This window comes from Simochromis diagramma, unplaced genomic scaffold, assembly GCF_900408965.1.
Source record: "Simochromis diagramma unplaced genomic scaffold, fSimDia1.1 OVJJ01000426.1, whole genome shotgun sequence".
Taxonomy (NCBI): Eukaryota; Metazoa; Chordata; class Actinopteri; order Cichliformes; family Cichlidae; genus Simochromis; species Simochromis diagramma.
Genome location: NW_024387170.1, coordinates 1,771,499 through 1,797,356, shown reverse-complemented (window position 1 = coordinate 1,797,356; position 25,858 = coordinate 1,771,499). Strand labels below are relative to the sequence as shown.

General features: G+C 41.8%; 1 protein-coding gene across 1 annotated transcript in view; it reads right to left on the bottom strand.

Moving 5' to 3' along the window:
- The window catches only part of LOC120744590 (glutamyl aminopeptidase), a 31,985-nt gene that overhangs the window by 3,087 nt on the left and 3,040 nt on the right, over positions 1 to 25,858 (bottom strand). The window contains exons 3-17 of the mRNA XM_040049086.1: positions 25,194 to 25,328; positions 24,962 to 25,082; positions 20,860 to 21,014; positions 18,563 to 18,676; positions 18,333 to 18,467; positions 17,413 to 17,478; positions 17,224 to 17,289; positions 13,346 to 13,506; positions 9,628 to 9,710; positions 8,293 to 8,429; positions 8,050 to 8,105; positions 7,799 to 7,949; positions 3,564 to 3,637; positions 971 to 1,075; positions 245 to 418 (exon numbers count right to left, since the gene is read on the bottom strand). Of these exons, the coding sequence (XP_039905020.1) occupies positions 245 to 418; positions 971 to 1,075; positions 3,564 to 3,637; positions 7,799 to 7,949; positions 8,050 to 8,105; positions 8,293 to 8,429; positions 9,628 to 9,710; positions 13,346 to 13,506; positions 17,224 to 17,289; positions 17,413 to 17,478; positions 18,333 to 18,467; positions 18,563 to 18,676; positions 20,860 to 21,014; positions 24,962 to 25,082; positions 25,194 to 25,328 (1,733 nt within the window). The remainder of the gene's footprint in view (positions 1 to 244; positions 419 to 970; positions 1,076 to 3,563; positions 3,638 to 7,798; positions 7,950 to 8,049; positions 8,106 to 8,292; positions 8,430 to 9,627; positions 9,711 to 13,345; positions 13,507 to 17,223; positions 17,290 to 17,412; positions 17,479 to 18,332; positions 18,468 to 18,562; positions 18,677 to 20,859; positions 21,015 to 24,961; positions 25,083 to 25,193; positions 25,329 to 25,858) is intronic.

Genomic DNA, 25,858 nt, shown 5'->3' with positions numbered 1-25,858 from the left:
TTTATCTTAGTTGCTTAAGCCTAAGTTTAAAGGCAAAAACGCCTGTGCCAAAACCAGAAAATTACTTGCACCGTTATTAATTCTTATAGTTCACTTAGGACAGCAGTCTACAGAAACATATTTTCAGTGAGTCTGAATTACAGGCACAGACCTAATGAAATACGGGTTAGCTAAATATCACGTAATGAAACTCTAGAAGACATGATAAGTGAACCGGTCAAAATAAATTAGACAGTGTTATTACCTATAAAGAAGTTCCACATTTTCCACAGATGCCAGTCCATACAGCAGCTTGTCCTTCTCTTGGGCCAAAGACGTCTCTTTATACCTCTGGAACATTATGTTCCACTTTTCTTCACTGCCTGAATTCTTCATGCCGTATTGATATACCAGTAATCTCAGGTTGACTGCTACGCTGCTGTAGATCAAAAGATAATTACATGGTGCAGTGAAATAAATAATAACCTTTATTTATACAGGTAGTCGCATTGAGAGCCAAGAGAGACCTGTTCCAGACAAACATATTAAAATTACAACAATAAAAAAAAAAAAAAAAATAGCTACAGTTGTCTTATGTACACAGTCATATTAAAAACAAGAAAAAGTTCCCAGAGATGATTTCACAAAAACATTTGTACATCTTTTGAGGTCTGCAAGTGAAATCAAGTGAGAGAGCTTCAAAATTTTCCACAATGTATTCCATGAAGACGGGGCAGAAAAGCAGAGTGCCTTCTTCCCACGCTCTCTACAAACTGATGGAACGGTGAATGTCCTGAGACCGCAGTCTGTAACTAAACTGTTTGCATAAACAGTAAACCAGAAATAGAGTTGAAGTTAAATTGACACCAACCATCCTGTTCATTGGTGTCAACCAATTAATTGCTGTGTTAAAATAATAATGAGAATAGAAAATATATAACTTTTGAATAATATATTTTCTGTCTGTTAGTTAGAACACTGGAGAACTTGCCTAAGACTTCCACTGATCCACTGGTCAAAAATCCGAGAAGCTTCGTTCAGAGCATCCTGATCTCCCATCTGACAAGCGATGCCAAGCACTGTCTCCCTTAGTAACCTGCAAAATATAACATCATTGAATAGCCTCAGAACCCTGACCCTGTTCCAACATGAGATAAGACTCATCTGTGCCTGAACACTTCTGTAAATGTCTGAACACAACTCGCCAAGGACTTAGTTACTTATTTGCACTGTCAATTTTCAAAACCAATACAGCACCACTTGTGCAATACCTCACTTTTCATTACTTTTATGGACAGCATTATGAATATGTTATTAGCATAGGTGGGAAGTAACAAAGTAACAATACTTTGTTACTGTACTTAAGTAGAATTTTCAGATATCTGTACTTGAGTATTTCTTTTTCTGACACGTTTTTACTTTGTACGCCTAATATTTTCAAAACAGACTCTTTAGGGTCAACCGTATCGTTTATAGGGTTTATACTCAAGGCTTAAAGTGGGCGTGTCCATAAGTTGTGTTCGTAGTACTTCAGAATCTATCTACCGCTACAGAAGAGGAGTGAGCATGAAGGGGGTTATGTTTTTTAAGTGGCAGGTAATTTCAATATCAATTTCATTTTTTTATGACCATTTGGAGGTATAGATATTTAGCATTTTGTTACCCAAATAGATATTTCTAGATACAGTTGACTGGGATTGAATGTTTCCTGTATGATGGATATTCAAAGGAAATACATTTTCCATCTATAACATGTTCTAGATTTGTTTATCTCTTTCTCATATCACAATGAAAAACTTAAATATCTGGATTGTTTTAAATGGGTGTCAGTTTACACGGGATAAGTGAAGACTTAGTTATTTTTAAGAGTTCCTTTCAGACTGTCAGAGAAGTGTTTATGTTGAGGTTTTTAAAGCAGTTATGACGCTTAACACTGGAGCTGATGAAGTCACATTAGAGATTTTTACTTTTCCACAAAATACATGTTCTAGGTCCAGCCAAGGCCCCTCTAATAAGCTTGGTTTAATTCATTCTGAAACATATACCAACCTATTGGAGAAGAAGCAGTGATAGAAACTTGGCAGTTCTTAGACCACCATTGTGTTTTGATTTTTACAAGTTTTTACACTCATCTGTTATGGTCGATTTTTCCATAAAAAATTCAAATGTTGGAGTCTAGTGATCTAAATATAAATATATTTGTTGGCCTTTTTTCAGCTTTATTAGATAGATGCAGTTAAGACTGATAGGAAAGCAAGAGGGGGAAACATGCAGTAAAGGGCCAGACTCGAACCCCAGCCGGCCACTCTCAACCATGTGGCGTACAGTCGTCTGTGCATCCAACGACTGATCTAAACCAAGTGTGAGAAGGTTTATTAGGGATCAGTGAAAATAAGTAGTTTCTTTTCGGTGGAATCATCATTTTAATGGTGGCAGCTCTTCTCATGAGTGATATGGGTTAAGTTGTCCAACGTGTGAGATCTGTTTTTAATAAAGGAATATGAGTCAACCTTACCAGGTCTGAGAGCTTGGCAGAAAAATGTACACCTAGATATCTAAAGTTACCTGACTGTAGGGGAGTGCTGGTGGTGTTTTGAAAATTACAGTTCTGTTGCAGACCTGTTGATTTACTTCTGCGATGGAGTAGTTTGATATGGATGATAACTTATAAGTGTGATCGTCTGTACAAGCGAGGTTTGTGAGTTCCTGAGGAAAAGCAACACAACATCAGCATATAGGCTTGTCTTATGGTGTGTATTTTCAGTTTGCTGCTGCTAATGGCTCAATAAAAATAACAAGAAGCGAGGCTGAAGCAGACAGCTCTCTCTGGTGCCCCACTGTAGGTAGTGAAGTAAGATGATTTGTCCTAACACAGACATTTGGTGAGCTGTAAAGTCTTTTAATCCAGTCTGTGAAGAATAAAATATATCCAGCTTAGAAATGCTAGTAAAAATTCCCAGTTTACTCGATCAAACGCTTTCTCCACATCTATGGAGACAACTGTGGTTTCTAATTTGTTGATAGAGCAATAATCTGTTAGTTTACATTTATTATTTGCTGAGTGTCTACCCTTGATTAAACCTCTCTGGTCAGAATTAATTATGAATGAGTGATTTTTTTCTAATCTTCTGGCAAGGACATTGCAAAGTATTTTAAGGTCTACATTTATCGTAATAAATCACACAGCAATAGTTACGTTACAAAATACATTTTGGGGCATGTATTCTGTAATCTGTAGTGGTAGTTAAAAGTAACCTTCCCAAAACTGTGCAAGACACAGGTGACCTGCATTAGCTGACGATCCTCCCATGCCAGTCAAACAGCAGACCGTGAGTGTGGGAGGGTCGTAACACTAGTTATTAGGTTTTGGGGGCTTACTTTTTCACACAGGGCCTGGTGGGTTTGTATAGCCTTTTCACATTCATCATGTTGTATTTACCTGGTATTCAGTGCATATTTACCTACATTGTTAAACATTAAAATTTAATTAAGGATCTAAAATATTTAAGTGTAAGAAAAATGCAAAAAAAGAAAAAGAATGAGGAAGGGGCTAATACTGTTTGACAGAACTATTAATGTTGTACCTCTCTGTCTGTGTTCCTTCATCCTCCCATCCAAGCTGTGTTGCGATTGCTTTAACATGGTCACGAAACAGTTGCTGGAGAAAAGAACCAAACATTTTTGTTAACTGTCACAGGAAAACCATATGTGTGTAGCAGTGCAGAAATGTCACATTGCAATATAGAAATGTAGTTTCTTCTGAATCAGTGATTACTGAATTTTTACATATTTAGACTCTAGTCTAGAGCCACCCCTCATTTCTTCATATTTTGCTGAGAAAACTGGAACATTTTAAACATTAATAAAAATACAGTATTTAAGACAAGAACAGAGTTTCTGCATTTGTTACAGACATGAAAGTCAATAATTCTTGTACACATCAACAACTCGTTTAGACAAGACTTGTTATGGGGGGTTGGCTTGTATATTATGTATTGCCAATGCTTTCAGCTTCAGGTACATGAGCTAGTGCAGTGGTTCCCAAACTTTTTTTGCTAGGCCCCCCTTTGTTTTACAACAAAAATGTTCGACAGAATGGCAGATAGACAAAATACTGTTAATCTGACTATCTGCAAGTTTTACACGCTTACATACACACAGGCAGTTACTGTCCATCCATTTACAAAGGCAGAGGCGTCACGGTGGGATTATTTTACGTGTAGTTGTTTTTTTCCTGTGTAATAATATTCAACATTGCTATCAATACATTTTTCAAAAAATGCCTCTCTGTGCAAAATGGGTTCAAAAACATAAACAGCTGTGGGATCCTGTTTGTCTGTGATTTAGACAGGGGGAACAAATCGTGGCAGGATCAGCCTGATGTTATTTGTATCCCGCTGTAACTTTACTGTATAAAGAGCTAACATCTCCAAAATGTCAGGAGTAGTCAGTCATTACAAGTGTTTGTGAACTAAAAATCAAGAATGTGGGATCCTGTTTGTCCGTGATTTGAAGAGCCCAACGCTGCTCCCGACGCAGGGAAAACCAATTCTGCAGGGAGACCTTCCTCAGCACTAGCTGGACTGGCCATCGGGCATACCGGGCATTTGCTCGGTGGGCCGATGGTGATTTTCCGTTTTTATGGGCCGATGATTTTTTTTTTTTTTTATAACAGCATGAACAATGAAAGGTGGTGGATTGGCCAGATGCTGGCTGGTGTGTAAAATAACTCAATTGTTTGGTGGTGGCTATGGCTGAGCTTCCACAGATTCATTAACATTAGCAAGTGGTGGAGGCAGCAGGTGGATGAGGGAAAGGGGAGGCAGGAGGAGGAGAGACCCGAGGCGGCCGCCGGTCCGAGTGTGAACTGAACTTCAGGTAAGAAGTTATGACCTGCAGTCTATCTGGGTCAGATATAAACCAAGTTTAGGTGGAGTTTATTTTCGTTGTGCTGAGTTTTTACCGTCAGTTACAATAACTCGTACTGGGTACTAGCTAGCATGACGGAGTTTCTATACAGCTGGGTGGGTGCTATGATGTTACTGATAGTGAACTTTATTTTATTCATAAGGTTAGTTAGTAGACTTGCCAACCGTCCTGTAAAAAGACGGAATCGTCCCCCATTCAGAGAAAATATTACGCGTTTCGTGTTGAGCTGAGAAGGGACGCAGTTTGTCTAGGATGGAAAAAGACACAAAGGTGGATTTATTCTGTCATTACGCTGCAGAGCTGCCTCTTCTTCTCTCATTCTCTCTCCTGTTGCTACTTTAACCATGAAACGGATCAATGATCAGCTGATCGGCTTTTCTCTCTTGCTTGTTTATCGCCCACTTTGCGCCAGAAAGAGGAAACCAGCGGATGTCGCGCTAAACAACAGCAGCACGTTTAAACTTGATCAGCTTTTGTTGGAATTGATTTAATATTAATTTCCAGTATCAGCTGATGTTTGCTGGAGCCACAGCTGTAAAGCTACTGGTCATGATGTCGGTTTGGATATGTGGTGAGAGGGAAACATGAAGATGAAACCAGGAGATGTCCTTACTGAATCATCAGAGCTGAACAGGTGATGGAGAAACAGGTTTACCTTTTAGGTGACATGAATGAGTTGAAGGGAAGTTATAAAAGAAGGAAGAAATACACGGATACATCCATAGACTCGAGACAGAATTCACAATGCATTTTTTGGGACTTTCAGGTGTTTGGACCAATGTTTTATTTTCTGATCAAACCAGAAAGCTTTAATGAGCAGCTAGACTTCTCTTGCATTAACTGGCTGAGTTAATGCAAGGCGAACTCCCAACTCTTGAGCCACGATCGCCCCACGAAAGTAACTTAACTAGTATTATAACAAATGTCTTTCTTCTGGGTGCCATTAAGTAACGTACTGCATTACTTTTAAGAAAAGTGTTCCATGTGATATGTGTAAGAACTTTTTTACTTTACTTTCAATTGAGTAATGACCCGAACACTGATCACATCATCTGACATTTACAAACATTTGAGCACTCAGCATGCAATGTCTTTGATATGCTACTTAGAGATGGTGCTGACAAACCCAATTAGAATTGATAAGGGAATCAACAGGGAACCCAATCGATAAGTGTCATTTCTAATGGAATCGGAATCACTAAATTCTTATCAGTTCCTAACCTTAGTGATATGTCCCTGTAAAAGAGAAAATACAGTGTAATCAGATATTAGGGTTGCTATCCACTTTTATCATATCGATTCTCTAGAAAACGAAACATAAGAAAAACCAAAAACGAATACATTTCTGTTTAACTTAAGTAGTGTGTTGATAAATGCAACATGAAAAGCTTAAAAAAGAGAGACATTTCTTCATGACCTCATACCACTGAGCCATACAGCAATACTGGTAAGATGACTTGATCTGAACAACTATAACTGGGTTCCACAGTTCATACCGTCTGATTTGTTGGTATAAACCTTTTCATCACCACCAAGTTCAATAATTTGGTAACCAATGAAATCAGCTCTGCAGGACTTGCACTCATATTATTATTCTTCAGATACTTGATCTGGGTTTTAACCTCTTCCTCAGAAAAAGTCTTGAAATTAAATATTTAAGTAAATTTGTATTAAAATCAAACAAATCTGTACCATACGGCTTTAGATGTTTATAACCATGAAACTCCTCTGCTGTTATTCCATCACAGGCAATCAGTTGTGAAGATGTTCCTATTCATTATCATCCAATACCCTTTAGCATCCTTACTTTTATAGTTAAGCGCATATTAGTTTCTTTTCTATACTTGAGTTTAAACTTAAGTAAACTTTTACCCTGATGGGGGTAAGGCACAGGGTATCCTGCCTTAATCTTTTCTTCTTACACTCATGATACTATTAACATTAACAGTTTTCACCATACCATATCTAATATTGCAGATTTATCACCTTCAACTTTGTTACTAATGTATCCAATTTTTAAATGTATTTTTTGGGGGGGGAGGGGGGTCAGAAATTATATCCTTAGACACATGTAACCCACTAAATACATACCTAATTGGATGATCTACACTATTAACAAAACCTTTTCCTTCCTTCCAACTTCTTTTTATTCCTTCCAAGCCCAGTGAGAAGCTCGTCAGAGCTTGTTAACTAAATTCTTCTCCCACCTCCACCTTTTCAACGCAAAACAAATTTTCCTCCCCAAATTAGGAGGTATCTGCTTTAAGGCTGTGACAGATGTGGCAATCCCAGCTAACACCAGTATCAGAAAGAAGCATATGAACACTGACAAATGCCAAGAGCTTCCAAGTGCTGTAGCAACAACTGGAGAAGATGTGGAAGGTAAAGTCCAACACAGAACACCCAAGGAGACACACACTTTGTATATATGGCATATATAAGTTAATAAGTATTTCTACCTATCTCACTGTTATGAGCATTATTTCCTGGGGACATTTTTCTAAATGCTACAGGTTGATATTATAATGTAGAAGAGAGATTAAAACTATCTCACCTGGTGTATATAATGGTAATAATATCAACGAAGCATGTGAAACTTGCACATTTCATTGCAGATGGAAACTCAATGTCTTACCCAAAGCACAAGAATATCATCTAAATTGCAGCTATAAAAACTATGCAGATAGTGGGATTAAAAGTTGGAAATGAGTTGAGACGTATTAATATTATTTATTAATAACAGCAATAATAAACTGACAGGTTTATATACTGTGGCCTTGTTTTGTTTGTGATTTGTGTTTCTGCTTACAATGATTATTTTCTTTTAAATAACTGAGCGCTTAAATGTGAATCATACATAGAAAGACAGAAGCGTTAACATTGTGATTACCTGAAACTTTGGATAGAGTAGAGCATTGCTAGACAACATGTTCCGGACATAGGCAATGGAGGCATCCACACGGTCCCAGACTATATACTCCATCTCATTTGTCAGGTACTTAGTGAGGTTGAAGGCGTGACCGTAATCTATAATGTCCGCTCTAAACAGTTAAAAGAAAAAAGATTAGTATTCTGTATTTCCGATTAGACATCAATGATTTGTTTATGCAGATTTCTTTGAGTGTTTTGATGATATCCAACCTTGCAAGAGCAAAAACATCATCAATATAGCTTGTGCGATCAGCTGCATCAAACTCCTGGGGGACAAGAGATTCAGAAAGAGTAACAGTGAGCCCTATGAATACTGTGGTATGGTTTGGCTCTGCCTCTTCATTTTCTAACTCCTCCATAATAAGAGTTTAGCAACCCAGATAAAATCTACAATATGATTGGTTGAGTGTAGAATAGAAATTATTATATTCAAGTGGGGTCTGAAAGGTATACCAAATGGTTGGTTTGAAGCTGTTGACTAATAGCAGTCCACATGCGGTCATCATGGTTGACTCTGTAGAATCCAATATGATCATCGTTAACCTTTAGCAGCCCATCCGCTAATGGTGAGTAACCGGTGATGGTTTGCTCTGAAAGTAGTCATTATAAGAACAGTGAAGGAAATATTATGAGCAGTACTGTTTGAAAGTTTGATGTTTAAAGTTAATTGTTACTTGTCACTTCTCTGGTGGGGATAAATCCCCTGGTTGAGCGATACTAACTAGATATATTTGGGCTCGCCTCAAAGCACAGCTCAAGCTCTGGAACCAGTGTCTATCTATTTCCCCCAAGATGTGCCCTCAGTGGGAGGTGGCAGACTGGGATGAATTTACTTGTATCCTCTTGGTTCAATAACTGCATGTTCAGTGTTTTACCGAGTGGATAAAAGGCCATCAGATCAGGGAATGGGTCCCTACTGTTGTAACTATGCACCAAATAACAGTTCAGGGTACTCAGCATTCTTGGAATCACTGGGTAGAATGGTGAACAGTGCTCCACCTGTGGACTCCATTGTTGTGCTGGGGCACTTCAACACTCACCTGGAGGCTTGTGACCGGGAGGAATGGCCTGCCTGATTTTTCAGTACTGATCCTGGATTGCCCAATTAATTCTCTTAATGCATGAGTCATGAACTCTGGGTATATATACTGAGCTCTCCATTAGGAATATAATGAGCAGCTCAGTTATTTAAGAGGGATTGGGAGTACAGTTTCTTCTTCTCCATATTAAAAGGCGCCAGTTGAGGTCGTTCGGGTATCTGACAAGGATGCCTCGTAGACAGGTGGAGGCATCCTTGTAGGACATGCCCAAAATACCTCATCTTGGAGGTCCAAGATGAGGTATTTTGGGCTTGCTCTACTGGCAGGAGGCCCCAGGGCAGACGCAGGACTCGTTGGAGAGATTATTTGTTGGCAAGCTTGGTAATGACTCGTGTCCTCTTGGATGAACCAGAGAAGGTGGTTTCCCTGCTTTGACTGCTCTCCCTACAACCCAAACCTGGATAAGTGGTAGAGGATGGATGGATGGATGGATGGATGGATGGATGGATGGATGGATGGATGGATGGATGGACAGTTATTACCATCCAACTGGTTGCACTTAACATAGATGTCTCTCTATGTAAGAAGGTACCAGATAAAAATTAAACTATGTACTATCAATTGCAGCATCTCAACTTTGCTTTTAGTGCAAAACATTTATATCACTGTCCTGCCTGCTGGTTGTGGATTTGCTCTTCATTATAATAAATGTTTTGTAGATGACCACAAAAACTTTAAGCTGAAATACCTGCGGTGTTTTTGTCAAACATAAGCGACATGTTTTTGTCACTTTGAAGAGAATGCCATTGGACTGGAATTGTCCACTTGTACCTGGAACAAAAACACATTTATAGTGATCAATTCACATACATTTTTTTTACTTTTTATCTATTCTGTGACTTAACTAACATGTCCTTATTTAGTCTTTTTCATCAAGAACAAAAAATACTCTCCTTTACTGCTAAATGCTCCAATAAGTCACAAGAAAGTCTCTAATTTTGTCTCTCCAAGATCTCCAATCTTCCTTTTATCTCAAACATTCTTGAAGCAGTTGTAAAACAATAAACAGATCGTCTGCAGCAGAATGGTTGATCTTAAAAGTTTCAGAGTTCATCACAGCAAAGAAACAGCTTTAGTGAAGGTTACAAATGATCTTCTTATGGCCTCTGACAGTGGACTCATCTCTGTGCTTGTCCTGCTAGACCTCAGTGCAGCGTTCGATACTGTCGACCATAATATCCTATTAGAGCGATTATGCTGTAGCATGCTGTCATTAATGTCGACAAATCAAAAGGGGTTTTCTTGAATTGTACAGGTCAACGGGTCTTTCACTTTTCACCCAGGTATAAACCACATCAACTCATTTCTTCAATATTTCTTCTGAGGGTAACTTTGGTAAAAGATGTCAGGGAATATTTGTCCACCTGTCAAGTTTGTTCCCAAAACAAGGCAGTCGCCTCCCTTTCTTCGGGACTTCTCTGACTTCTTCTAACGGACTCTGGACTTCATCGCCTGCCTTCGTCCCTCAGCAGACAACACAGTTATACTAATCCCTTCAAACAATTCCTGTGGATAATTGTTTTGGATCAAAGACTCCAATTCCATTCTGGTATCCATCCTTAGACCAATAGCCAGGCAGAGTGGTATCACTGTTCTGGGTCTATAACCCTTTTTTTTTTAACTTTGTTATCTCTTTAACCTCCACAGGACAAGACTCAGCAGTCCATCTGCATCTTAAGAATAAAGGTCACTCTTTCGAGGATGCCAATGTTCACATTTTGGACAGAGAGGACAGATGGTTTGAAAGAGGAGTGAAAGAAGCCATCTATGTCCACTGTGAGCGACCATCTTTGAACAGAGGCGGGGGTTTACGACACCAACTCTCTGCCATCTATAATCCAGTTTTGAGATCCCTTCCCAGACGCCTTAACGCCCACTCACATCCTGGGCCATCTGATCTCAGGAATTCGCATGATAAGGTGGGGCCAGGTTTCACTATGAACTCACCCGAAACTCTGGCTGATTGGGACCCACACCCAGTTTCACACCTTGGCTCAGGCGATTAGAGGATCATCAGGGGGTCCTTTTGTCCCTCTGTGGGGGGATACTCCCACTAGGTTTATATCTGGGACTCTCCACCATTTGACCTTAGAACTGAAGAAGCTTCTCGGATGAGAGGTGAAACGTCTTCAAGTAACTTAAAGAAGTCCAGACGCTTTTCTTTGCAAGCTCCTTTGACTATCTCTTTAATGTTTTAAACTTTGTTTCCTAGTCTCTATTGGTATAGTTTAGTTACTGTGTGATTATGACTTGTATTTATTTTATGTATCTCTAGGGTAATTTAGACAACTTTAGATATTTTAGCTTTCTTTAATACGCTTCTCTTGAGCTTTAGCTTTCTCTTTGTTTTAGTATTTTTCTTACTTAGTCTTGTTGTTATGTCCAGTCTGTCAGAGTTTTGTCTCTATGTTCTGTGTACAGCGTCCCCATGTTTGGTTCCCTTCGCTCTCTGTGTCTCTCATGCTGTCTGTCTCTGGGTCGTGGTATTCGCTTCCATAAGTCACTTAGACAACCTAAACCTTCTTTCAGTGTTTTGTTTGTTCGTGAGTAAATCGGTTTGGCTGAGATTAAAGTTATTAGGTTAGATTAGATAAAATAAAACTTTATTAATCCCCCGGGTGGGTTCCTCCGGGATTTTCACACAGCTGAATAAACGTCAAACAGAAAACTGATTAAACAGAAGTGTGAGATGGTCGAGAATTTACGCCAGTGTCCTGTTATCTTTTAGATAGCAAGGAGCAGACGGCCGAGTTTATTAAACTCCACCGAGACAGCGGAGACGCTAATCAGAAGGCGAGACTGTCCCATTTCCCAGCCGTTTACTTCCAGCCTACCCGACCTCCTGAGGACCCGGCCCACGTAGACCGCGAAGGCCGGGTCCTCAGGAGGATGCAGCCCATGAATTTGGACACGACCATTGTGTGAGTTCCTTTTTGTCTCTCACGGGAACGTCAGCTGACCTCCCTTCGTGTCTTTCCCAGGTTCTATTGTTCTAGTTCCTATAGTGTTTTCCTAATCTTGTTTTTTGCTAATTTCAGTCTTAATTCCCTTTTGCATTTTGTTTGTATTTTGAATAGTTATTAATCAGCATTAATAAACAATTCGCCCTTTGTTAAGATCCCATCTCTACATGTGCATTTGGGTCCTGTTTTGCTAAACACAATCTGCGCCCCACAGATCCTGACAACTGGACCTAACTAAGAGTGAGCTGGCCCTCCGGTGTGATGTCTATTCCAACCTGCCCACCTGGAGCACCAACTGGCCTTGATATAGTGTCCGCACATATCCCTGACATCCTCTGACACTGGCCTCTCATCTTTTGAGTCGTCACTGGGGTATCAGTTGCCTTTGTTACCTTCTGTTAAGGGTGAGTGCACTGTCCCATCTGTTCAGCACCACTTATGCTGGTGTCGCGAGCTCTGGAAATCTGCTCAGGCCACCTTGCTGGGCACCGTGGAGCAGAATAAGCAGCTAGCTGGTCAATGCTGAACCAAGGAACCTCACTACCAGCCAGGTTAGAAAGTTTGGAAGAGGGCTGTGATATTTAGTGCAGCAGTCCCCAACCTTTTTCGCACCACAGACGGTTTAATGTCAGACAATATTTTCATGGACCGGCCTTTAAGGTGTGGTGGATAAATACAGCAAAATAAAATGATACGATCAAATGCTCCAACAACACTGAGAGTAACATCCTCCTCTCTGCCACTTTATGCTCTCTGGTCGCTATGGTAACGTGTAAATATTTCTTTCAAAATAAGACACACAACTACAACATGGGAAAAGACCCAGGAAAACCGAGTTAACGATAAAAATCCTGAAAACCCTAAATATCACACCCGAGCCTCAACTCCTGCGGCCTGGTACCAAACGACTCACGGACTGGTACCGGTCCTTGGGCCAGGGGTTGAGGACCACTGATTTGGTGGACTGCTTATCAAAATATCAGAAAATTGTTAAAGCAGCAAATTCTGCATTTCTGTCCAGTGTAATTTCTACCCCAGAAACACAAAATACCAATAATGACAGAGCTGGAGCCAGTAACAAAGTCAGTCGGATGACAGGAAAAGAACATGGCACAGTAGAGCACACAGCACTGAGGGCAAGAGGAAACCTGAGGTACAAATACACATAAGCTAATGACTACCTTAGTAACCTGCAGATCACGAGAAACTAAAAATAAAAACTAAAACTCAAGAATAAAATCCACAAAGAGCCACAAAACACATAAGACTTATAAATGCTGAGAAAATTCAACTAAAACCACCACTAAACAAACTGCAACTAAATACTAACTAGAACGAGGACAAATACTGAGACACAAATGCTGGGTCAATGACCCGAGGACCATGACAGCGACCATCACTTGTTGATGGTCGCTGTCATGGTTATTTTTTTCTTTCTCATACCCAAGATCTGAAGGAGGCTGGCTAGTATCAGCTTTGGGGTCCAAGAGGAAACGCTTTTGGCTCAGTCTGGCATCCGTATCAGAGACAGACAGGTCCAGCACAGGATAACCCATCTGTTTGGTCCATGTATCCATGACTTCTGCAATCGGCAACCCACTCACCTGGATGCAGAGAGGGTAAATTAGCTATGTGCTAAGAAAAATGTAAATACTTTTGAAATACACTTTAATGCTCTTAGATTAAGATATTTGTAATAAATCAATATTAATGTCTTTGTATTAAGTAAATGTCCGAGGTTGGGATGCTGGTAGTTTGGCTCAGGTTAAAACTACTCTCAGCCGCCAGTGGTAATCCTCAGCCTTCTGGTAGATGCAGCTGGTAGAAGGTATGGCATAATTTTGAAATCCTACGTCACGTCATTCTCAAGTTATTGCATTCACGAGACATTCAGAAAACCTGACCTTTGATCTTGACCTTGAGGTTGAGGTCTATGAGAATTGAACTCGTTTGTGATCTTTAGTAGATGCACCTAACATTATCAGTTTCAAAATCGTGTGTCTCTTACTTCTTGAATTATCACGTTAACAAGAGATTCAGAAAACTTGACACAGCGTTGCTCCTCCCGAGGAAAGCGGCGCCCACGCCGCCGTCATATGGACAATTCTGAGCAACTTGTGGTGGTGAGTCGAAATGACAACATTTCCCACACTCCTGAGCCAATAAACAGAAAGGACTATAATCTCACCTCAGACACCTTCAGGATCTCTTTTCTCGATGATGATTTGGATTGGGAGGCCAGTTTTGGTTTAGCTCCTCACGAGCTAGGTAATGACAATATACATTCCTCTGAGATTTTTAGTCCTAATACTGTTCATCGTGGTGGAAATAAGCTAAAACCCACTTTTGCCAAGTCTGTTTTTTCTAAACCTGGCCGCGTAAAGTCTGAGACTGTGAAAACTGTTAAATCAAAGACTGTTGAGACTGTTGAGACTGTTAAGACTGTTAGACGTGGTGGTGGTAGGAAGCTAACAAACATTTTAGATGAGTCTGTGTGCCCCTCTGTTGGTCTTCCTTGGTCTCTTGTGTTCTGGGGGCCTCTGGATGTCTGGAGTTTTGATCTCCTCCATACCTGCTTCATGCCCTGGAGGACGGGGCTGTGGCCCCCCCACACCCTCTAGCAGATCATTACATGAAGGAACCTTTTAAAAACAAGCGCGTCCATGCTCACAGGTGTACACACGGGTGCTCACACACACAAACTACACCCTTTTTGGCTCCTACCTCAAAGCACACTGTGCGCTGTCGATCTTACGTGCTGCACAATAATGTTTAATATTTAGTATTTACTGTTATATTCCCATAGATCATCGTGATGTTGTTTATTGTATTGCTCTCGTTTTCTTCTGCTTGTTTTCTTTTTTCTTTCTCAACAGGTGATCCAGGTGATTGATATATGTACTTTTTTTTGTCTGCTTATTTAGTTGTTTTTGTTTTTTTGCTCTTTATCCCCGTCCCTCTTCTCCGCTGTTTTTCCCCCTCTTCCTTTCTCCCTTTTCTTTTCCTCATTCAAGTCTGTCCCGCATCTAGCAAGTGAAAATAAAAAATAAATAAAATAAACAATAAAAGGTGAATCAAATAGACCATTACGGCAAGGCTGGGATGGTCCATTTGGTAAAGTAAATCCGTTGGGCATCTTTCTTCGCCTCTAGACAATAATTCTTATGGCAAAAGAACCAAACGGGACAGGCAGAAAAAAAAAAAAAAAGACTCTGTGTTTGCTGAGCCTGCTCCTTCGCCCTGTTGTGTTCCTGCTCGGGCCCAGCATTCCCCTGCACCTGTTTCAGTGCTTCAGGTGAGGGAGGCTGAGGTCCAGCTTGTCCCTGCTCCGGTGTCCAGGCCGGCTGAGGCTCTGCCTGTCGCTGCACCCGTACTAGCTCCTCGGGTGGGGACAGCAGCGGCCCAGCCGTTGACGGTGCCTGTCCCGGCTCCCAAAGTGAGGATGACCGGGAACCAGTTAGCTTCACCACCCGTACCTGCACCTGTTTCTGACCTCGCTGGTGGCTCAGGGGAACGAGCTCAGCTTACTGCTAATCCACCACCTTACCCACCATTACTACCATCTTTACAACAGTCAATACATCTTAAACTTCTCCCCATAGCTCAGACTTTAGCTCACCTATCAGCTCAGTCACCTGCTCAGTTCTCACCTCAGTTGTTTACTCAGCTAGCTGTTCCGGCTGGAGGGTCCAAGGAACCGCTTCAGCCGCCTGTTCCCACTGGAGGGTCCGAGGGGCCCGTCCAGCAACCTGCGGCTCCCACGCCGTCGCCGGCAGCGCCACCCTCGTCTGGTCCAGCCTCCGAGTCTTCACCCTCGTCTGGTCCAGCCTCCGTGTCTTCAGCCTCTGCGTCGCCTGGTCCAGCCTCCGTGTCTTCGCCTTCAGCGTCGCCTGGTCCTGTCTCACTCCGTCTAGCTTCGTCTGCGCCTGAGGTCTCCATGCCATCTGGTCCTGCACGTCCTGCACGTCCTGTCCGTCCTGCATGTCCTGTCCAGCCTGCTCGTCCTGCATGTCCTGTCCAGCCTGCTCGTCCTGCACGTCCTGTCTGGCCTGCTCATCGTGCACGTCCTGTCCGGCCACTTTCCAGGCCGATGACTGGATGTCATTGCCGTCATGGACGGCCCCCTGAACTACGTCGCCGCTGGTGCCTCCCTCCCGGCCGGCCTCCTGACCTGCTCCGTCGCCGGTGCCTCCCGCCCGGCTGGCCTCCTGACCTGCTCCATCGCCGCCGGTGCCTCCCGCCTGCCCGGCCACCTGAACTGTTTTCTGGGCTCTTGGGCCGTCAGCCTCCGGGCCGCCCCCCTGAACTGTCCGGGTTTGGACTATTGTGCTGTCAGCCTCCGGGCCGCCACCCTGAACTTTGGGTGAACTGTTTTTCCTGGCCGCCTGCGCCTGTCGTGAGCCTGTTTTTGTTCTGCTGCTTTCCGGGCTCCAGTGTTTGCAACTTTTTTTGTTTCTGGCTCCTTGTGTTTGGTTTGTTTCGAGCCCTCCATCCTGTTTCCCCCCCCGCCCACCCTGGTTGTTGTTTTTTGTTTTGGTGTTCGGGTTTGGACTGTCTGGGAGCCAGCCCTTTGGGGGGGGGGTACTGTTAGGATGCCTGGGTCGTTGACCCAGGGTTTTGAGTTTATTGTATTATTTATCATTTCTATTCTTTGGGTTTTTGTTAGAGTCATGTCTTATGGTTTGTCTCTGTGTATCCTTAGTTGCTATGTCCCCGTGTCCAGTCAGTGTCTGCCCTGGTCCCACGTCTCTGTTCCCTCTGTTGCAGTGCGTGCGAGTCTGTGTCTTTAGTTCAGTCTGTGTCATGTTTCCTGTTTTATTTTGAAGGTCCTTGTCCGAGGTTAATGTATCTGGTTTCACTTCCCCTTGTCTCGTTGGGCCTGATTTGCCGCAGCTGTGTTTCCCTCCTGTTACCCATTCCCTGATTGCTCCCTCTGTGTATTTGAGCCCTGTGTTTCTCTGTGTCTGTGTCGTGATCTGCTGTTTATCTAGCTGTGTGTTCTGTCAGTCTTCCGGTGTAAGTTTATTTTGATATGTCCAGTTATTTTACATTTGAGTTTAGCATTAAAGCTGTTTTGAGTTCAAGTTTTGTCTCCGAGTGTCTGCACCTTGGGTCCTATTCCTGCCTGCATACAGCCGGTCATAACAGTTTTAACAGTCTAGCAGCTCGATGTTTTTAGGGATTTCAGTTGCTTGAAGAAATTTCCTGAAATGTTAATATGATTAAGAAAATAACCCTAAATATTTCCTTTTTCTTTTAGCAATTGTGTATTTTTCTTAGTCTTAACACTAGCACAGACTGAAGGGCAAGTCCAAACATACACTGGCAAGAGATGCCCAGAAGTCGCTCGTTTTGGCATTCTTGAAATAGAAGTCTTTCAAATATTTCTGTTGAAAGAGAAAAAGACTTGATTACTCAGCTGCTGGGAGATTTGAAATTATAATTAATGTTAATCAAAAGAGCAACATCAATTTTTTAAATACTAAAAGAGCTGTGAGTCTATGACTTACTCGACAACCATCTCTGAACTCGTCTCTGCCCATCCAGTCCTCCAGCATCCTGAGAATAGATGCTCCCTGGAAAAAAGTTGAACAATTTTCATTACAAGGTAAATGGACTGTGTTAAATCCTCCCAATTCTTTTGATCTTTGGGCTGAAGGAAGAACAATACTCGGTGTATAAATGCTCACTCAACAATCCTTTATTCCATACAATTCAACACTTTAAGAGCACAAACCATCCGGATGGGGAGACAGCAAATCTCAAAAGGGTGGAGCGTTACTCAAACCTTTATAGCCTCTGTTGACCCCCACCTAGTCGTAAAAGCCTAAAGATACCCTCTAACTCTCAGTGAGCCTGAGTTATGACCTTGGCTTCCTGTTTATCTGCTTCCAACGAGGGGGTGAAGCTCCTGTGGAATGTGCTCTCTGCACACAGTATTCTCTTCTTAACTCAGCAGTATGAAATGTCATGGAACAGTAACTCATTCACAGTAAATCAATATAGGTTAATACAAACCTATCTAATGAGTCTAATGATTTTCACATTCTTTTGTCATTCAGAAGCATAATGCAAACTAGAACTACGGCTACATACTAATTATACTCTCTATAATAAGAAGCATGGTGTGGCTTACAGCAGTATAATAATTCACGCATTTCGATTATAGGCATAGGATAACATATGATAAAATAATCTCACAACTGATATCCATAGAGCAATTTTAATGTATTGTTGACAACTCACAGGACTTTTATAGTGCAATCTACATCCACCCATTCAAATATAATATCCAGTATTTATTCTGTTCATCTTAAGTGCTTAATCTGTCACACACAGTCACGAGTGATATATGTTGGATCTTGTTTGCATGTAGTGTAACAGTATGGTTAACTTTTATTGTCTGAGTGCTTACAGAGAGATCTCATACCTTGCTGTATGAGATGGCATCAAACACAGAGGTGATTTCAGCTGGGGTTGACACATCTACAATGATCGGATGAGAGGACAGCAGAGCGTCATCCACCATGACAGGAAGCACATCACTGATGATCATGATGTCTCGCTGTAAGACCACAGCAACACAGGTATTGAGAACTTCCAGGTGACTGGCAGTAATAGCTCGGTGGATCTTTAATGTGCCTTTAAAGGAGAACTCACCATGCCCCAGGTTGGTTCTGCTAATTCCACTCCGATGTACTCAAAGAAGCTGGCAAAGCCCTCATTGAGCCACAGGTCATCCCACCAATCCATAGTTACAATATTTCCAAACCACTGAAAAAAATACAACTGACATGAGTTTCAAGAGTCCACACAAAATAAGAAATTGCAAAAGCGCACAAAACAAATACGGAAATAGGAAAAACGAATTTCCATTTTCTTTTTTCCTATTTCTGTTGTGTTTTGTGTGCTTTTGCAGCGTTTTTCTTATTGCTGGTGTTTTCTTAAGTCGCAGTTCGTTTGGCCTCTCAGGGCCACCGTAAACTCTCTCTACATTGTTATAAGTGTGCCACAAAACCAACCAATCACAGACTAGGATGCAAAAATTCTGATTGGCTGTTACGGCTACAGCTGTAGCTAAATCCAGTGGAGTGGTTTGGTTTAAACTGTGGTGGACCACTGGAGGGCTCCACTTCCCCAGTGGACAGGAAATGGTTGCTGTGTTTTGGAGCGCAAAGTATTCAGTTGTGTGGTGATAGTGAATAAACCAGGAGTGATAATTGAGAGATCTCGTGTCGTCTGTGTTTATCTCCACAAAACTAGATTGAAACCAACAATGGTCTTAAAAAATAATATATTTCAAAATAAAATAAGTAAACATACTAACTGCAGTAGCAGTAGGAATGCAGTAGCTAGCGAGTTGATTGGAGACCGTAACAGCCAATCAGAATTTTTGCATCCAAGTCTGTGATTGGTTGTTTTTGTGGCACACTTATAACGGTGTACAGAGAGTTGAGCGCGCAGGGAGCAGAGATGCTGAGAGCAGGTCTGCAGATGTCTGTGAGCACACAGAGCAAATGCCAACAACTGAGCGAGAGGGGCTGTTACCGTGTGTGCATATGGATGATAGCAAACACTGAAATACATTTCTTGTTCGCAGAAATGAATTTTGTTCGCTCAAATTAAACTTTTCTTCACTCAAAATAATTTTCTCCTCAAAATGCAACATTTGCCCTTGCATTTTTTTAACGTGTGCTCAGAATAGAGGCACAAAAATAACACCATATAAACCTAATGCAGACCGGTGAATAAAAAGTGGTGCACAGTTGTCTTCAGTATTCCAACACAGCAGTGCACTACCCTGTAAAAGCTTTATTGCTCAAAACATGTAAGAAGAGGGTTTTGTAAACATCAACTTAACTGCAATTTTAAATGAAAAACTCATCCATTCCTGTCAAATATCTGATATGTTGCAATGAATCATGTACATCATGCAAAAGGTTGAAGAACATATAAAGAATTTTTAAATTATACCTCTGGATTCTCAAATGAGTCTTTGCGCTTGCAACTGCTGAATTGTGACATACTGTAGAGGCCTGAACTAACCAAAGACCAAGTCACAATCAAAGTAAACAAGTAAAAATGGTCAACAGACTGGCACTTTTGTACTTTACTTAAGTTCTTTAAGTTCTTTATACTACATGCCTCATTCAGCCATTCATAAAAACACTTTTTTCTATCCTTTATATTTAACATTTCCGTTCTGATGAATGCATCGGAAAGCAACTTAGGGTTCCTTATCTTGCCCAAGGATCAGATTGAAGCAGCCAGTCTGAACAACCTTTCAATTAGCAGATGAGCTGCTCTACCTCTACCCCGACGCTTACAGAAACTGGTATTCCCAGTTTTCTCTCATCCAAGAAAACTTGGTTCAAACAAGAGTGGCTCCATGATGGAGCTACTGTTTTATGCTTGTTCCTCTTAGCCGCATAAAATTTAAATTAGGATGAATGACTAGTGATGTTTAATACTGATGTTATAGAACTCTACCAAAAACACCCAAACTCTATCAAAACAGTCTAAAAATTCAAACAATGTTTGCCATAGAAGAAGAAAAAGACACATGATCCGCTCTGTTATTAACCATAAGATGAAATCCCCGCTGAGCGGGCTGAGCTTGCCCTACAGAGCTTCACTATGTTAGTTTATGACCCAAATTAATGTTGGACTCTGTCGTTTTCTCTGGTCCCCTTCCCAGTTCCCCTTCACTCTTTACCAAGAGTGAGATTCTAGTCACACATTCTCCTTAATTTCTTGCTCAGTAAAACTGACTTGAATTAAACTGAATTGTATCATAAAGTTGGCATTTCAGTGGTACGTAATTCATTCTAAAATGTTTCTTTTAGTCACTACATTCAAGCACAAAATATAAAGTATGCAATTTAGCAAAGTGGAAGAAAATATTTTCAGGAAAAAGGTTTATTTCTCTATAAAATCAAAATAGATCAAAACATTACCTGGTGAACCAGTTCATGTGCGATGACACTGGCAACTCGCTGCTTGTTGTAAGAGGATGACTGGTTTTCATCATAAAGCAAGTTGGTTTCCCTGTAGGTGATAAGACCCCAGTTCTCCATGGCACCAGTACCAAAGTCAGGAATGGCTATCTTATCTGGATCCAAACAGCAGAGAGGTACAAATCACCACACACACATATACATGATTACCTCCGATGACCACTGGGACCACTGTTACCTTCACCTTCCATATCTTCTCCAGCTTCTCGTGTTCCTCTTTCCTGATGTTTCTGTCATCACTACATCTATCTAGGGGCAGGGATAGCTCAGTAGGTAGAGTGGTGGCCCTGTGATCGGAAGGTTGGGGGTTTGAATCCACTAAACGGCTACCCTGTGGTACCCAATGGCTGCCCACTGCTTCACTGAGTGCATGGGTTAAATGCAGAGAGGAATTTCCCCACAGGGATCAATAAAGTATAAAGTAAGTATATGACTACGGCCGTCTTTTTCTGTTTGTCTAACACCACTATGTCCGGTTGGTTAGCCATCACCAGTTTGTCCGTTTGTATCTGGAAGTCCCACAGGATCTTAGCTCGGTCATTCTCCACCACCCTTGGGGACATCTCCCATTTTTGACCTCAGGACTTCCAGGTTATACTCGGCACAGATGTTCCTGTACACTATGTCAGCCACTTGGTTATGGCGTTCCATGTATGCCCTGCCTGCTAGCATCTTGCACCCTGCTGTTATGTGCTGGATTGTCTCAGGGGCATCGTTACACAGCCTGCACCTGGGGTCTTGCCTGCTGTGATAAACCCCAGCCTATCACAGCAGGATCTGTGCTCAGAGCTTGTTCCTGTGCTGCCATGATTAGTGCCTCTGTGCTGTCTTTCAGTCCAGCTTTGTCCAGCCACTGGTAGGCTTTCTGGATGTCAGCCACTTCCTCTATCTGCCTTCCATGATGGTTCCTCCTCTTCCTCCTCTTATTTGGGTTTCTGCTGCCTGAGTACAGCCTCGGGGTGCTGGACTTGGGGTGAAACCCTCCGTGCATGGTCAGGAGCTTCCTGGTCTTGATGTCAGTGGCTTCCGTCTCCTTCTTTGGCCAGCTTATTATCCCAGCAGGGAATCCGATCATGGGCGTGATAGCTTACTGAACGGTTGATCTGGGCTATCAATACCTACGCCCTGCCTGTGTTCAGGTACCCTGCGGGATAATAACGAGTACATAAGAAAGATGGCCACAAATGACCACATGCCCAGTGGATATCTCAGGCAGCAGAAACCCAAGAAAAAGGAGCAAGAAGAGGAACCATCATGGAAGGACAGGCCCCTGCACGGTATGTACCACTGGCGAATAGAGGAAGTGGCTGACATCGAGAAATCCTACCAGTGGCTGGACAAAGCTGGACTGAAAGACAGCACAGAAGCACTAATCATGGCAGCACAGGAACAAGCTCCGAGCACAAGATCCATAGAAGCTGAGGTCCATCACACTAGGAAAGACATAGTAGTATACGTAGTATACAGAAACATCTGTGCCGAGTATGGACTGGAAGTCCTGAGGTCAAAATGCTAGACGCCCCCAAGGGTGGTGGAGAATGACTGTGGTATGATCCTGTGGGACTTCCAGATACAGACAGACAAAATGGTGGTGGCTAACCAACCGGACATTGTGGTGTTAGACAAACAGAAGAAGACGGTCGTAGTGATAGACGTAGCAATACCGAATAACAGCAACATCAGGAAGAAGGAACACAAGAAGCTGGAGAAATACCAACGGCTCAGAGAAGAACTCGAGAAGATGTGGAGCGTGAAGGTAAGAGCGGTCCCAGTGGTACACAGAGCGCTCGGTGCAGTGACCCCCAAGCTAGGCGAGTGGCCCCAGCAGATCCCAGGAGCAACATCCGAGATGTTATAAAAAAACCCAGCAGGGGCGAGAGGGGGATTTATTTAAAAAAAAAAAAAAAAAACACAGAGAGACAGAGTTAAAACAAATTTAAAAAAATCTCCCTCTCTCCCACTGGAGGCTGGTATGTGTGTGTTTTTCCTCAAACTCTGACCTCTGTATGCCCCATATTTCATCCTGGATTGTGGCTTGCATGCTCACTAATTCTCACCCTTCCTCTTTCCACATGGAGCCTTAGGGTGTTAAGCTTCAAGTGTGCACTGTAGGGCGTTTTCATGTCTTGCCATCAGTGGCATCTATCTCCTCCTGTTGCCATATTATTATTCCAGCTGAGTTTCTGATAAAAGTCTCACAGCTCTGACCAGTAGGCTAAAGAGATACAGCAAGGAAACATTGGCCAACAGAATAAATTGCCTGTTCTCCAAAGATCCATCCAAGGTATACTCTCAACTACAAGGGAAGAATGTTATGAGGGCTGACTCACACAGAGCTCAAACAGAACAATTCTGTAAGAATATCCCCGAAAACAGACGGCAACACACGACACCAACACCAAGTGGCTAGTGGACAGCAGACCACAACAACCTCCCAGAACAAGAACCAGTCAACATCACAAAGACAGACATCTAACAACGCCTTAAAGTCTGTGCTCTCTCTGCTGTTGTGTTGGTGTGTGTCGGGCTGTGAGCTGAAAAGCTACAGCCAGCTGTGTGCGCACAACAACCGTGTGTGAAAAGTGGCCAATAAAGAAACATTGTCATGCAAACATCGTCGGGTCTGCCGTGATATGTTTACAATGGGACTTCTGCTCCTGAACCTCTGAGCGGTGTTTGTTTTTAACATAGTTCATAGTGGAGAATAGCCGCTGACATAATGTGGATCCGAAGATCCATAACTGGCCTACCTGGGGTTGAAAGTCTCGATAAATGCAGGCGTTTCGGCCGGTACACCGGCTTCCGCGAGTGTGACGCTTATTTTGAGCGATGAAGAAATAATAGAATATAATTGTATTTTTTATATTTCAATATCACAATAATCTAACAATTTAGAACTACAAGTTAAAAAAGAACTAATATAAATAAAGTACACTTCAGCTAATTACTTCTAATTTATTTTTCCAAACCACACAGAGCCGCAGTATAAGGACTAAAGAGCCGCAGGTTGCCGACCCCTGTGTTAGTTGGTTTCAGAGAAAGAAAAGAAAGCTGCTAGCATGACCCAGCTAATGACCTGACCCGAATCCAAGTAAAAATCTATGGAATGAACTAAATCTCAGAGTACATAGACGGTGGAACCTTCAGGATTTGAAAACTGTTTGTGTGAATGAATAGGACAAAATTACATCTGAGCAATGCATGCAGCTAGTTTCTCCATATACGAGGTGTCTTGAAGCCATCATCATCAACAAAAGTTATTAAATTAAGTAATAAATACATCTCAATGCTTTTTCCTTGTGTCGTTTCTCTTTACCATACTTTATTTGTGAACATCTATGGCTTGATTTCTTTGTCTAGATTGGATGGGTTTTTACGGACTGGTGAGAATTTCATATTAATAGCACCTTTAGAAATATATTTTCTTATAACACTAGTGACATGTTCAATCCTTATTTTACCCACTGTATACAAGTACCTAGGTATTCCACAGGTCAACAGGAACCATGATAAAAAGGCATGAAGGTCAATAACAGCCAAATAACGCAAGAAGGGAGCTGAGAAGCCAGAACAGTATTGATAAGATCCAAACCATCAATACATACACCCTATCAGTCATTAGATACCCAGATGGAATAATAAGCATCTGCCAATCATGTCAAGACATCATGGGTTTACACTATCGAGGGACAGAGGAAGAGGATGGCATCATAAGGACAGCACTCAGCCTCTGGTCATGGCAGCATAAGAACAGGCCCCAAGCACCAAATCCATGTGGAAGGATATATCCAAAGTGGTCCCGGGATCCCCTGCACTGGAAGAGTTATTGCAGCAGATTCTAAGCACATATCACAGGTCTCTGCCCAGAAGAGTGCAGTCCAAGAAATAGCTAAGTGATATGCAGAACCCTCAAACTTCCCAGCCCGTCAGAGGTCCCGAGCTTTAGGCTAACACACATACCACCCGCCTTGGGCTCAGAGGCAGATTTTTTTGTTGTTGTTTTTTGTTTCATATCACAGAAGTTGGTTAGTGTTCCATTTACCCAATTTTGAGATGGAGTATGTCATGTTGAAATATTCCTCAAAATAGTCAAAAATGAGCTTGGTTACATTTACTGCATACAAAGCTGTGCTGATCTGACTTGGCTGGGCCCAGATTTTCAACTGCAAAAGAATGAAAAATACAAAAAAAGTGTGTGACAGTATAAATCCAACAGTGTGAATTAATGAATCTTATCAATACTCTGCAATAGTGGCATATAAATGTAAACTCACGGGAATTCCTCTGGCTGAAGTTCTCTCTACATAGGCAAACTGGTGCACAGCAAAACATACCAAATAGGTGCTCATTGGAACAGACTTCTGAAAGGTGGTTTTGATTTTATTGCCTGGTAGTTGCTGAGGGGAGCCCTGGAGATAGACAGCAAAAATTTATTTGGATTTTCTGCCCTATTATCACAAGAAGAGCACCATCTCAACAGTTGTGCTTTGAGATGAGATCGTCCTGTTGCAGGAACTGATAAACATGACCTTGACTGTGTAACTGTCATCTGTGACAGGTGTACATACAAGGTTTACACTACACTCAGTTAGATGGTAAAAAATGTCAACCTAAATCACTCACCACCACACCAACTGAATTTTTTTATCACATGCTAAGATAGACGATGTTATGCTAATGGGTGCAAAGGATGATAATGCATGAAGACACAGCTAGCTTAAGTGAGAGGATTTTCTTGCTTCCTCCCTATTAAACAACTGGCATGTAAAGTGCCTAACACCAAAACAGTTGTTGACCTTGAAAATACTAAAATGCATAGAAATCTACTGGAAAATTGGTAAATATCATTTAAAACATTATAAGGTTTAAAAATGTATCAAATTACAGTAAATCATTGCGACTTTTTAAAAAAATCAGTTTTCCTCTGTTCATGCTTGAC